At 46.3% G+C, this 14,652-nt stretch overlaps 2 protein-coding genes across 4 annotated transcripts in view; one reads left to right on the plus strand and one right to left on the minus strand.

The window, feature by feature from the left end:
- The window catches only part of LOC142011369 (uncharacterized), an 86,215-nt gene that overhangs the window by 15,450 nt on the left and 56,113 nt on the right, over positions 1-14,652 (plus strand). For all 3 annotated transcript variants that reach the window (XM_074990710.1, XM_074990712.1, XM_074990713.1), the window contains one exon: positions 57-153. In XM_074990710.1, coding sequence (XP_074846811.1) covers positions 57-153 — 97 coding nt within the window. The remainder of the gene's footprint in view (positions 1-56; positions 154-14,652) is intronic.
- NT5DC1 (5'-nucleotidase domain containing 1) overlaps positions 7,858-14,652 on the minus strand; it is a 236,584-nt gene continuing 229,789 nt past the window's right edge. Inside the window, exon 12 of the mRNA XM_074990709.1 lies at positions 7,858-8,694. Within this exon, the coding sequence (XP_074846810.1) occupies positions 8,603-8,694 (92 nt within the window). The 3' untranslated portion in view covers positions 7,858-8,602. The remainder of the gene's footprint in view (positions 8,695-14,652) is intronic.

The following is a 14,652-nucleotide window of genomic DNA, read 5'->3' on the forward strand; positions in this document are numbered from 1 at the left end:
TGGGGAAACCAAAAATTCTTTCTTCTAATTTTGAGTGTCTTCTGCAATATTTCCAGGGATCGACATATTTCCAGGGATCGGGAGAGGAATGAGGAAAATACAATGGGGGAAGATGATGTCAAGACCAGCGAGCATACCCAGAATGCTATGGGGGTGAGGGAACTGTGGGATAGCTTCCCACAATGCACTACTGCATCTGTCGATGTTAGCCAATGTGTGTGTGGCAGCAATGACTCAACTTTGTGGGGAGCATGGTGTGAAGTGAGGATGGTCAAAATTGTACTTATAAATTCCATAATTACAAAATTAATATGAATACATTCAAATGTATCTCTCAGCATAGACACAGCCTGTGAAAAAGCTGGAGTAGAAAAGTCAACCTTAGGATACCTTAAAATTGACCTAATATTTGTAGTGAAGACGGGTACATTAAAAAATCGACCTAACTCCCTTAAAATTGACTTTATGCTGTAGTGTAGACATAGCCTAAGGCATTTAATCTGTCAAGTGAGCGAAGCTATTATAATATTTAACACCCATGACCAAACTGCTCTTTCTTCTTGAGAACTGAGTAGCAGCTGGCTGCCTTGAGGAACATCTTGTACGCAAACTCTGCCAACATACGGTGTTTCCAAAGCACTGCTCTTAGGACTACTTCTGGAAATAAAGATTCCCTGCCTAGAAAAACAGCATTTTCATTTCAAATCAATAGGTACTATGTTGTATTTTGTAGGCTATTTCCTTGATTGTACCAGAGGTTAACTCCTTTCTAAACAGCGGCATGAATGAAACTCATTGAATACAAGATACTGCAGATCATACAAACTATGCAAAGAAGAAAAATATTTACACTTGCTGCATTCCTCTCCTGAGTGGTGACAATTCAGTACTGATGTTCAGGCTGAGAAGTAGTTTGACTTTGATTGTGCCTGGCATTTCTTTATTACGTCTGTTCTTTTAATATCCCATGTCTTGACCCAATATGATTTGACACATTATTTAATCTGAAAACCTATAAAATGTAAATGTGCAGCAATATTATTTAATTTACACATTATTTTGTTTGCAAATATACTGCACGTTATAATTACATGCTTTTTGACTAAGGGTGTGGTGATGATGGTAAAGTACTCATTCCCTGTTGGTGGCACAAGGTGTTGTTTACAAATTGATTAACAGTTTTATGAAACTGTAACTGCATTCCCAGGATGGAGAAAAGCTTCAAGAAAAGGGCAGTTTTGGAAACTCGCCTTTTTGTAAAGGGTCAGTGGGAATTTATCATACCCTGTGATAATTATGGGATTCCTGATATTAGAGCTGCTAGAAGGAAGAGACAGTGTTTCTTTAAGACATTGCTTACAGAAGAAGTGCTGTTTTCCTATGGAAAATGTATTACTTTGAATTACTGCCATCTCATTAACTGGTAAGCTAGCCTTAACCAATGATTGCATAGTGTTTAAAATGGTTGTAGACTGGGGCGATCTGACCTATTCCAGGCCAGAAACTAAAAGAACAAAATTCCCTTTAATTTTATTACAAATAAGGAACAACAGGCTGTGGCCAATGTGAAAAGGTTAACATTTCTCTCTTCTGCTTCTCCCTGGAGGCAATGGAGGGGTAGTAACTTTCAGCCTGATTAAGACTCACCTCCTAGCTCCATAGTTTTTGAGTTGTTTGCCAGGAATAAGTTTTTGAGCTATGCAACATGTTCATCAATGGACAGAAACCCAATAGCCCCGGGACATGGACAGACCTGATCATACACTGTAGTGCCATGACATCACAGCCCAATTCCCTAGTATGACAGATGGGCTGGGGAGAGGTGGTGGACCAATTTCAACTGATTTGCATTGCTAAATTCTAGATTTATACACTTACAATGGAGCATTTGGTCATGGGCTCAGCCCCTGGACATTCTCTGAGTTGGTTTGGATGTTGCTGCCTTATGGTAGGCTTCCCCCTTTCAAGTTGCAGAGCAAAACTCTGTTGCAGAAAACAAGTGGGCTAAGGAGCTCTCAACAACCAAAGAACCTGTTGTGCCCAGAAATTGACCAAGGGAAAAAGTAAACCTAAGGAACATGCCCACTAAAAATATTTTACCTGAATGTATTTTACTGACTAGAGAGTGGAAAGCTTTTCTCCAATAAAACTTTAGTTTCCAGAAACAAATCTTAATTCAGTAAGTGACAGTGCAAGGGTTCCATTTATGAAATGAAAACTGACTTCTCCTGGGCTGTGTGAACACTACAAAAATAACTTGAGAGTAACAGACTTTGAAGTTGAGCGTTGATACATACCTACTTTGAAGTTAAACTTTGAAGTAGGGCACTACTCCATTTCCAGGAATGGAGTAAGGACTTTGAAGTTAACTTTGAAGTAAGGGAAAAAGTGTAGACTCTCTGCAGGCTACTTTGAAGTAGTGCCTAACTTCAAAGTTAACTTCAAAGTTAGTTCCTAGTGTAGACGCACCCCAGAAGTATTATTTTGCACTGGGGGCCACTGGGCTTTGTTACTAGCTCATCCAGATTTTTTGAGCACAATTTCTGCCATGTTAGGGTGGTAAGGAGCCTTGTGGATAAGGGGAAGCAGTAGATGTGGTATATCTAGATGTTAGTAAGGCTTTTGATATAGTCCTGCATGACATTCTCATTAACAAACCAGGAAAATACAACCTAGACAAAGCTACTGGAAAATGGGTGCATAACTGGTTGGATAACAATTCCCAGAGAGTCATTATCACTGGTTCCCAGTCATGCTGGAAGGGCACATCAAGTGGGGCCCCACAGGGATCATTTCTGGCTCCAGTTCTGTTCAATATCTTCATCAATGATTTAGGTAATGGCACAGAAAGTACACACAATGTTTTTAGATGATATCTAGCTGGGGGGCGTTGCAAGTGCTTTGAAGGATAGGATTATAATTCAAAATGATCTGGACAAAGGGAAAAATGGTCTGAGTAAATAGGATGAAGTTCAATAAGTACAAATGTATGTGCTCCACTTAGGGAGGAACAATCAGTTTCAGACATACACAGGGGAAGTGACTCCCTAGGAAGGAGTACTGCAGAAAGGTTTCTAAGGGTCACAGAGGACTTCAAGCTAAATATGAGTCAACAATGTAACACTGTTGCAAAAATAGCAAACATATTTCTGGGATCAGTTAGCAGAAGACTTGTAAGCAAGGCACAAGAAGTAATTCTTCTGCTATACTCTGTGTTGCTTAGGCCTCAGCTGAAGTATTTTGTGCAGTTCTGGTTACTATTTTTTAGGAAGGATGTGGTCACATCAGAGAAACTCCAGAGAAGGCAACAAAAATGATTAAAAGTCTAGAAAACACGACCTATGAAGGAAGACTGAAGGAACTGGGCTTGTTTAGTTTGGAAAAGAGAAAGCTGAGAGGTACATAAAATTTTTCAAGTACCTAAAAGTTTGTTACAAGGAGGTGGGAGAAAAAATATTCTCCTTAACCTCTGATGATAGGACAAGAAGCAATGGGCTTAATTTGCAGCGAGGGTGGTTTAGGAAAACTCCCTAGTTGTTGGGCTGGCTAAACACTGGAATAAATTGCCTAGGGAGGTCGTGGAATCTCCCATCACTGGTGCTTTTTATCAGCAGGTTAGACAAACACATCAGGGATGGTTTAGATCAGAGGTGAGCAATATATGGCCCACCAGGCAACCAGATCTGGCCTGTAGCCCATTGGGAGCCTTGGATAGGCTACCTGTCTGTGCTGTCCCTGCGTACCGCTCAAAGCTGTGGGGGCTGTGTGCTTCTGTGAGCACTGCTGCAAACCTGGGGTTGGGGGAGAGGCTTTGCACACTGCCCCTGTGTGGAACACAATCTCACAGCTCCCATGATTTCCATAGGGCAGTGTGCCAGTAGAAATCAGCCAATAGGTGTTGACTGTGCAGTGGGCAAAGACAGCACACAAAGCCTCCCCATCCCTCAGGCTCACAGTGATGCTCAGAGAAGCACATGGCCTCCATAACTGATTGGTGTGTGTTGGCATGAGAAGCAGGCGCTTCCCTGAGAGACCTGCTGGCTGTGAGCTGCCTAAGTAAGCGATCAGAGGCTGCCTCTGGCACTCCGTTCCTACCCTCTCCCCAGATCTCTCTCTTCCTCCTACATCTCTGCCCCAAGTCACAACCCTAACTCTCTGCACCCCTGCTCCTGCCCCTTTACCCCCTTCCGGACTCTGCATACCAATGACATGCCCCAGGTCACAACCCACACCACCCCAACTCCTTCTCAGACCCCACACCCTGTGCTGCATCCCAATCCGCTACTCCAAGCTTCCTTCTACACCCAACCTCCTTCCCAGACATTGCCCCTCCTCCATTAATACCATGGAAGAGTGCAGCCCTTAACCACTTTCCAAATTCTTGGAGTGCTCCCCCCGCTCAAAATTGTTGTGCACCCCAATCTAGATGTTTTGTCCTGCCATGAGTGCAGGGGACTAGAACCAATAACCTCTCAAGGTTCCTGCCAGTTCTATGATGATTTAAATCTATTTGCATTTTAAATTATTTCCTTTTACCTTTTTTGTTGCTAGGCTCGCAAGTACCATGAATTCAGAGAAAATTGTTCAGAAATAAATTATCTTTATTTTAAATTCATGGTTTATATGAAAACAGAGGTCGAAAGAGGTTTTTATTTACCAAAGCCACAACTTTCAAGTTTGTACAACCAGGTGCTTTCATTTTAATTAGCTATTATAGCATATCATCCTTTAGTACATCTGCAGATACTGAGGATAGTGATTAGTACACAGCATTTGTCAACATTCTGCAATATTCTTTCACGCTGTATTCCATGGATATTTGACAAATTATAAGTTAAAAACAAAGCCTGAAAAAGAAAAGACATTCTCTAAAGTGTGATAGCTGATCCTTAATGACACATCAACCTGCTGAATTTTCCACCAGCTTTCCACCATGTCTCTCTCTTCCCCATCTCACATATCACTCTCTCAGGAGTCCTCTATTCTCAAGAGTCCCCACTGTCCTTCTCAAGGTTCCTTTGCTCAAACGCTTTCAAATCCTGCCCCCCGCCCCAGATGCTTAGCCGTGAACACAGTATGATGCTCTCTCCTTCCTCCACGTAACCATAGTTGAAGCCATGCTCAGCAGCAACTCTCTTAGGCTGTGTCTAGACTAGCCCCCAACTTTGAAGAGGGCATGGTAATTAGGGTGTCGGGAGATTACTAATGAAGTGCAGCAGTGCATATGCAGCACTTCATAAGGCTAAATCTCTCCTGCAGCAACTTCCAAGTGTCAAACGTTGAAGTGTCAGCTTGCGTGTAGCTGCATGTCAGCCATGGGTACTTCAAAGTGCCCACGCTCCTTCAAAGACCCTTTAGGTCCTTCAAAGTCCCTGACTCGTGGCTACATGCAAGCTGGCACTTATAAGTTTCACACTTCAGAGCTTCCTCGGGGGCGATTTAGCCTAATGAAGTGAGGCATATGCACTTCAGCACTTCATTAGTAATCTTCCAACACCCTAATTACCATGCCCCCTTCGAAGATGGGGGCTAGTCTAGATACAGCAAAGTTACAGCAGATACAAAGCTTCTGCTATTGTGTACATCTGCTCATCTCCACCAGGCGGCAAGAGTGCATGGGTGTTGATAGAGGCAGCAGTGGGTAATGATGGTGGAGCTTCTTTGGCTATGTCTGCGCTAGAGTGATTTGTTGCCAGAAGTTACTGTGGGAAGATACGTTACAACAAAACTTCTGTTGACAGATCACATCCAAATTGCCAAGCGGATTGCAATCCGCTCTGTTGACAGCAGCTGGACTGCCCGGCTGCTCTATTGGCAAAATGGCCATCTGGAAGCACAGCAGACAGAGCTTCCCAATGTCCCGGAAGCCCTGTCTGTCAAGAGAGGACACCTCTAAGAACATCCAGACTGGCTTTCTGTCAATAGATCTCTGCCAACAGAAGAGTTCTGCCTCATGGGGGAGCGGCAGAATGCTGCCAACAAAAGTGCAGTGTTCTGCTGATTTACTGTTAACAGAACACCACGGGAATGTGGACACTCTCTGGGTTTTGTCGACAAAACTCTCTAATGTACACATAGCCTTTCTAAGCAAGCCCGCATTTGCACAGAAACTTGTGTTTCTTTGGGTGACGGCCACATTCTATTTTCTAGGTGGGGAAATAATGCTTATCTGCTGAGACATCAAACTTCAGTGACTATCTAAAGGATTAGAATTCTGTATACTGAAACCCCAAGAGAGGGGTCCATGCTGCAAAATTCAAATTAGAATGTTGAAAGTTTACGGGTGTGAGGGTACTGGTCTGGCCCATCAAATTAGAAATCATTTGCCAAAAGAACATCTTGATCCAGATTTGAATTTAAAAAACTAATCACGTTGTTCTAGGTCTGAGATTTTAGCTTGAGACCATCTCTACTTAATAGAGAACTTTTCCAGTCTTTGTGTCAGAATCCCAGCCCAAAGGAACTGTGCCAGTTTACAATAACTGAGAATCTGACCCCTTGGAGCAGGGAAGAAAGGGGTTTGGGGTGAGGAAGACTGAACATCCCCATTCTTCCCTTTACTAGGATTATTAGGTGCTAAAGAGAGAAGAGTAAAATCCCAGTCTTGCTAGTTTTTTAGCCAAGAGGTCACAGGGAGCAGCTTGGCACTTTCAGACGCTATAACTCCCTTATCCTCCTTTTAGTTATACCCCATATTTCCCCTAAGAGACACATCCCTTGTTTTATTTTTAAAACTTTTTGGTTTTTCTTTATAAATATAACTTGGATAACCCATTACTGATAAGCATCCAGCCAGCTGAAAAGGCAGAGGTATGTTGTGGGCACACTTCAGTAGATAAATTCAAACCAAACATCTCTATGCTATAAAAACAAGATAGTTCAGGCAAATTTCTGTGTAACAAAGATTTAATGCTTCTTTTTGTGTTTGGTTTTCTGTACATGAACTATACTACCCTGTGGAAATGCAAACATGCAATGAACTGGAATCAAGCTACTAATATATTTAATGCAAACTGTCATACAGACATAACATGATGCTGTGACATTTGTTTCTTTCAACATGGGAATCTGCAAGGGAAAGATTATTACTAATCAAAAAAAGCATTCAGTCCTCTCCGGAAGTTTATCCAATATTTTGCTACTGCCTTGGGCCTGGGAGTTATAGTCAGTCAGGAATGCTGCTTTGGAAATACAGAGCAAAATTGTAGTCTATTAAACCAGTGTAAACATAAAATAATTCCACTAATACCTAGTAGTTACTCTGGACTGAGAAGATGAGATGGGTCCAGTGACTAGCTTAGCACCTAGTTGGCATTTAAAAGTTTTGCCAGCCTAGTTATGTTCATTAGGAGAGTGAAAAACATTACACCCTTGACCAACACAGTTATACTGGCAAAATCTCTAGCATAAATGCAGTTACACCAGCAAAAAAGTCCTTTTGCTGGTGTGGCTTTTTTATTAAGGGAACTGGTATAATCTATACTGTCTATTTTTGAAATAAAGGGGAATTATGTGGCAATGTGCATTTGAAGACCCTACTAGGTACCTATCTGCATCTTTAGATGCTCAAATACCTTTAAAAAGTAGGCCAATGGGTATGCCTACATTGCAATTAAATCCATGCTTGGTCTCAGAGGATTCATGCTAATCGGCTGTTTAACTGTACTCTGCATATTCAGGAGTGGGTGGGAGACTGCAGTCTGGGATGTGGGGAGATGGGAGGGTCCCAGAGCCTCAATATCTGCACCTCAATTAAACAGGCCCTTGGACTGAGCCTCAAGAGCCTGAGTTAGCTGGCACAGGGCAGCCATGGGTGTCCAACTGCAGTGTAGACGTGCCCTAAGTGATTTGGGACTCTAATTCTCATTAAAAGTCAGCAGAATTTAGTCTAAGTGCCTAAGTCATTTTCAGAAATAAAACATAGGTTCCTCAGTCATGTAGGTGTATGGCACTGATACAGCAACACCTAAATACCTTTAAAAATTTGGATCTTAGTCTTCTTTGTGCCTCAGTTCCCTGCCTATAAAATGGAGATAATAATGTTGCCCTCCCTCCCAGAGGCGTTGTGACAATAAATGGATTACTGAGTTCATGTGTTACATCACTCAGTTACTGTGATAAGAGGAGGGACTTAGGTAAAGATAAATGTATCTAATGTATAAGTTACATTTTAACTTGTTTTAAAGCCACAAGCAGCATTTGAGGTTGGGTGTAATTGTCCTGCCTTTATGTTCCCCGACATCAGCTTTCACAGGAACTGCTGCAGCATTGGAGGTTGTGGTGGCCTTAATAGGGAATGTAGATGATGCCCTTCAAATTGGTGCATATTTATCATGTAATTTGAGATGGATTTGTTTCAGTGCACTCTGAATAGTAATTTGGTCGGAAGATATATAGATTAATCCTTCCCACTCCTGTTCCAGTGATACTATAGTAAAACACAAGTCTGCAGCTAGGTCCATTTTTCAATTTATTACTTGATTTTAATGGAGCATTGCATGGTATTTTCAGTGATTAGCATCTGACAACAGTTAGTTAAGAACTACAACAGTATGTCAGAAAAAGTGGAATATGATCTATTTTGTAGTCACTGGCTCACCCTTCAGTTGTAATGCCTTGGAGGCATCGGATAGTAACCAGCAGTTTCTGAGCTACTGGAGGAGAATAGAGTAAAATTATAATCCAGTGGTAAATCTGAAAGAAAGAAACACACCACATTTTGATTACCTACACAGTCCCTATCCCACTAAATCAAAAAGTCTGGAATGAATAGCTGTATTTTTTTTCTTAAATCCTTTGTCCTCACTTGTATTAGAGCTGAATCAGACGGCATGACTACATGCTTGTTTGACATCTTCAGCCACTCTTCACCCTGGCATCATAGAGTTTACCTGACTTCAGCTTGATATTGACATTTTGTTTCTTGCTTGCTTTGGTAATCTACAGTCCCAAAAATCCTCCTCATTTAAAAAAAAAAACAAAACACTTTTCAAATGCTTTTGTGTTCATTCTCAAAATTACCCCTCTTCTGTCTTATTCCAAGAGTATGAGCCTCCTAAAATTATCATTCCAAACCAAGCAAGAAGGAACTATGAAGTCATTTGTTTTTTGTTTCACAGCTGTTGTCCAATTTTCAAAAAGCACCCAAACTTGAAGAGGGGCACACAGAGGTTTTTGGGGTCCCTAACCAAAAAAAAAAAAAGCCATTGAGACAAGAGTTTAAAAAGATGAGAGGGCCCAGTCCTACGCGGTTGCTACCCTCCCTGTGGGAATGGGGAAATGCTGTCCTGACAACAGCTGGGAGCCAGGCCTGGTCCCTCCTCTCCTGGAGCTCTGCCACCTCTGTTGGTGGGAGTGGAATCCCTGATTCCTCTGCTATCTTCTAACATTTTGGAAGGCCTTGGGGAAGGGAGGACTTGGGAAAATTGCTCCTTTTCCCCCTGCTCTGTATCCCTTTTCCCTTTCTCCCATGTAGTTGGACTGACCTTTGACATTTCTTTCAGTTTGATTTAGCAAAACCTTCATTGTGTATCATGGCATTTTAGGAATTGGCATTTCTGACTGGGCAGGAGTTTAGAATGATTTTCTGTGTAGGCAGAAAGTTGAATAAATGAAAATCTCTCTCTAACTTGTAAAAGTTCTGTTTTGTTAATCTTGCTATTGACACCTACTGCTAGCTAAACCCTTATGTGTGATTTTCATATTTACTTAGAAATCAACCAAAAATAATGAGTGGAAATTGTACACTTCCCTATTTAATAAGAAAATGGTGCTTTCCTACGATTTAAAATTAACAAACAAACAAAAACTCCTGAATGTCCTCTCTTTAGTACATTGACTGGTAAAGAAAAGAGTTACCCGTTAAAATTCTCTCTCAGCAGTTAAGTTAAAAGACTGACATCTTATTTTGGAGTGGGGTGAGGAGGCAGGTGGATTTTTTTAATCTAAGTTTTAGTTGATCTACTTCTGTGAAAATCACACATTCTCAGTAGACAAGAGGACTCACAATCAAGCTAGAAGCAGACTTAGGGCGTGTCTACACAACAGGTTTATTCCAAAATAATTTTGAAATTATACTGCTACACACAAAAATGCATTTCAAAATAGCACTCAGCTATTTCAAAATACAGTGACTACACACTTTGGCTACATCTACAGTAGAGCGCTGGTTCAAAATGCAATCTTCTGGAAGATCACTTTCGAAAGAGCGCCTCTACATGCCAAACGTGGATTGAGATTTCGATCCACTTTTTTGAAAGCCCAGTCTGTTCTTTCGAAAGCGAGCATCCACACAGCCCACGGCGCTCTTTCAAAAAAAATAGGCCAGGAAACGCCGTGGATGGGTCGCATGGCGGACAAGCCGTTCCAGGGACCACAGCCAGCTGTTCCCTTAAAGGGCCCCTCCGATGCACCCTCACCCTGCACATGCAGAGGGCTGCTTTGCAACACAGAGCACTGCAGAACTTGAGCATGCAGAGGAGCCACTGCAGAGAACATGATGGCTCCCCAGCAGCTCCTTGATGGGGAACTCTTCCAGGCTGTGGTCAGCCTGCTGGCCATGGCGCTTGTGGCCATCCTGCAGTGGCTCCAGGTGGCCACCGGCATAGCCACCATCCTACAGGCTGCCCCTGTGGGGCTACAGCCACTTGTCCCCCTCAAGTAATCTGGCACCTATGGGGCTATCCCACCATCACCAAGTGGTAGGACTGCCTCGTGCTAGGGGACTGGGACAATGACCACTGGCTCCAGGACTTCCACATGACAAAGCAGACATTTCTGGAGCTATGTCACTGGCTTGCACCAGCCCCACAGCACCAGGACACCCAGATGCAGCCCGCAATCCCTCTGCAGAAGAGGGTAGTCATTGCCATCTGGAATCTAGCCACCTCAGACAGCCACTGGTCAGTTGGCCACCAGTTTGGGGTGGGCAAGGCCACTGCTGAGCCAGCCTCATGGTGTTAAGCCATGCTTGGGTAACACCCACCACAGGGAGGGCGCTCCCGGGCAAGAGGGACCTGTGGGGACTGGAGGAAAGGGAGAGGGGCCCTGTAGGGGACGGGGGGGTGGAATATGGAGCACCCAGCCACACACTCACAAGCACATTCATCCACCACCCCATGCAGGTTGTCAGGGCAATCCACGTTCTCCTCCTTTGATGGGTCGGCTGAGCTGGGGACCTCAACGTTGCCCTCACAGGATTTGTACAGCTGGGATTCCCCAACTGCTTTGAGGCACTGGGTGGAGCCTACACTGCCACACCAGCTTGCAGATCACTCTGTGGTGCTCCAGGGGTATCACTCCATGGTGCTCCAGGCCCTCATTGACTCCATGGGGTGGTTCGTGGACATATGCATTGGCTGGTCAGGCTGGGTCCCTGATACCCAGGTGTTCAGGAATTCATGGCTTGGCTGCAGGGTGCAGGATGGAACTTACACTTCCCCATGAGATCTCTGGTCCAGGACACAACCATGCCCTACTTCATTGTGGCTGCTGTCACCTACCCCCCCGGTACCCCATGGCTTATATGGCCCTATACAGGACATACTGACCCCACCCAGAACATCTTTAATGAGTGCCTGAACCAAGTCCGGAACACGGTTGAACAGGCATTTAGGTGCCTGAAGGGGTACTTTTGGTACCTCCTAACATGCCTGGAGGTCAGACTCCTTAAAGTGCCTGCATCGTGGGGGCATGCTGTGCTTTCCACAATATTGTGGAAAGAAACCATGAAGCATTTATGCAGGGGTGGGCTGCTGGGGCCAGCCCTGGCTATGAGCAGCCAGCCCCCATGCTATGGTTCCAGGTGCACCAGGATGGGGTGTTGTTCAGGGAGACCCTCAGCAAGGCCTTCACTCGGGGCCTCCTTGACCCTCCCCCAGGCACCCTCCATCATGACCCTTGTACACCCATCCCTCACTGCTGCCCCCACCCCTCACTGCTGCCCCCCCACCCATCACCACTGCTCCACCAATCACACAGAACACGGTGAGTGATTGAAAATAAACTGTTTAACCATATATTGAAACTGTGTTTTAACTACAAACTAAACAAGGGAGTATATACGGGGGAGAGTGTGGGGGGGGGCGTGGAACTATGTACACTGTGGCATGCAGGGGTGGAGGCAATGAACTTGGAGGGGGGTCCTGGGGAAGGGGTAAGGGGCCTCTACTGCCCCGGATCTGGGGTCCCTGTCAGGGCTGGGACTATGTGGGGATAGGGGAATGGAAGGGGTGCTGCAGCCATGGGCTTGGTGGGAGGTATGGGGGTAAGGGTGGGGGGCTGGCTCACCCTGACTTCCACTGGCCATGAGCCACTGGCCAAGTGTCAGCTAGGTGGCTGGGGAAAGGTCAGGTGGGAGCACAGCAGCAAGATTGGGGCAGTGAGGGAGGGGGCTACCAGGGGAGCTGTTGGGGGGCTGTAGGGCAAGCTGTGGGGCAGGCTGCAGGAATGGCTGACATGGGAGTGGGTTGCTGGGACAGGGAGATGGTCACGGCCTGGGTGAGATTGTCCAGAGTGCCCAATACCTGATCCCAGGCCACCTGCTCCAATGCCAGCCACTCCCGCAAGATACTGTTTTGCTCCTGCAAGGCAGCTGTGTGGGTGGCAGCCTCCTCTTCATGGTGGTTCCAGTATGTTTCCCCCCACCCTGTGGCCCCATGTAGGCATGGGAGTTGGGGGTGCCCCAGCCCCCTCACCAGCTGCTGCGGGGATCCCCAGGTCATGAACCGGGCTCAGACAGCCCCCAGATGGTGGAGCTGTGAAGACAGAAGGGGACATAGGGATGACCCATCAGTACTGTGGCTCAACCCTGAAGGCCATGCCCATCACCCCATATGGCCTCATCCTCACCCCTCTTTCCTATGGCTCAAGGGCCCTGGGGATCCCCACATGGATGGACCACAGGCAGGCTTCGGTCACACTCCCATCTTCCCTCCCTGGTTGTGTGGCCTGTGGTGCTGTACATGGGGATGGGTGCTGAGTGCCATGCGCGGCCCTCTGTGGGGCCTGGGGAGCACAGGCATCCAGGGTGTATCTGGACTAGGGCCAGCGGCTGTGTGAGTGGCTCCCTGCCAGCTGTGGCGGGGTGGGCGCCTCCTCCCCACGGTCCAGGGCAACCGGAATGCCCGGTACCTACTTTGTGGTCCCTCCAGGAACTTGGGGAAGGCCTGATGGAGGGGGCCTGGCTGGGCAACCTGGAGGGGATTGTGATGCTGAAGGTTCCATCTCTGGAGCCCTCGTCATCACTTGGGTGCTCTGTCTCCTGCTGCAGCTGCTGGGGGGTGGTGTTGCCTGAAGGCTCCTGGTGGTCCTCCAGCTCTGTCTGTGGCCCAGTGGTGTCCAGCACCACAACCACTGGGGCTACCTTCTTTGGCCCGAGGAGGTGGTCCAGCTCCTTGAAGTGGGGGCAGCTGCTGGGCACTGCCCTCGAGCATCTGACCGTGTCCTGGTCCCAGCAGTATGCCTGATGCAGCTCTTTAACTTTGCTGCATAACTGGTCTGCCATGTGGTAGAGGTGCCCCTGGGCACTCAGGCTGGTGGATAGCTGGCCAAATGCCACAGCGTTCCAGTGCCAGATGCCTGTCTGAAGAAGGACCTCCTCATTGCCCCAAATCCTAAGAGGTCCTTTACCTCTGCCTCTGTCCAAGAGGGGCCCCTCTTCTTGGGGCCATGGCTGGGCTCCGGGGAGCCCTCCGCTGGCTTGGAGCAAGCCCCATGGGATTGTGGGGGTCCTGGCCACGAGACATGAGGGTGGTGGGGTGGCTTTTGCAGGCAGAGCATTAGGAGGAGGCCATGCTGCTGGAGGCTCATGCTCCCTGCAGCCAGCATGCTCTCAGCTTCCTGCGACAGGGTTTCTGGGTGTGTGCAGCTTTAACTGTGGCTGGACACAGACACCACAGAGCTCTGCTTTGCTGGCAGGGGCAGCTCTGCACTCCAGCTGGCTGGCGCGATGAGGGACTGCTCTTTTGAAAGAGCAGCCCATGGAACGTCTACATGTTTTCTTTTAAAAGAGTCTTTTGAAAGAAGGTGCTCTTCCTGAAACGGGAATGGAAGAGTGATTTCAAAAGGCGGACCACACTCTTTCAAAAGCCCTTTTGAAAGAACACAGTTTGTGTGTAGATACTCCATGGGATATTTCAAAAGAGGCTCTCCTTTTGAAAATTATTTTGAACAGACTTTCTAATGTAGAGGCGGCCACAGAGCCTATTTCAAAACAGAGCCATTGGATGCACTATGGGTTATTTTGGAATAGGCTCTATTCCATGTTTACACAGCTCCTGTTTTGAAACAGTTATTTCAAAATAGGTGCTATTCTTCATAGAAGCTGGGTCGACACATGAGCGTCCTTTCAAAGGGGCAAAAATCGAAGTTTGGCATCGAAATAGTGGCTGTCGAAAGGGAGCACCCACTGCCATTATCGGATCGGCATTTCGATCCGTTTTTTCCAAGTGCCACTGCAGGTCTTTTGAAAGAGAGCATCCACACGGCTTCAAGCCCTCTTTCAAGAGAAGGGAGGCAGGAAATGCCGCAGACAGGGTCCCATGGCTGACAAGCCCTTCTGGGGCCGCAGCCAGCTGCCACCTTTAAATGGCCCCTCCCTCCACCCTCCCCTCCACACGAGCCGAGTGCTGCCCAGCCTTTGCCAGCATGGCA

Source organism: Carettochelys insculpta, chromosome 3, assembly GCF_033958435.1.
Source record: "Carettochelys insculpta isolate YL-2023 chromosome 3, ASM3395843v1, whole genome shotgun sequence".
NCBI classification, from domain to species: Eukaryota; Metazoa; Chordata; order Testudines; family Carettochelyidae; genus Carettochelys; species Carettochelys insculpta.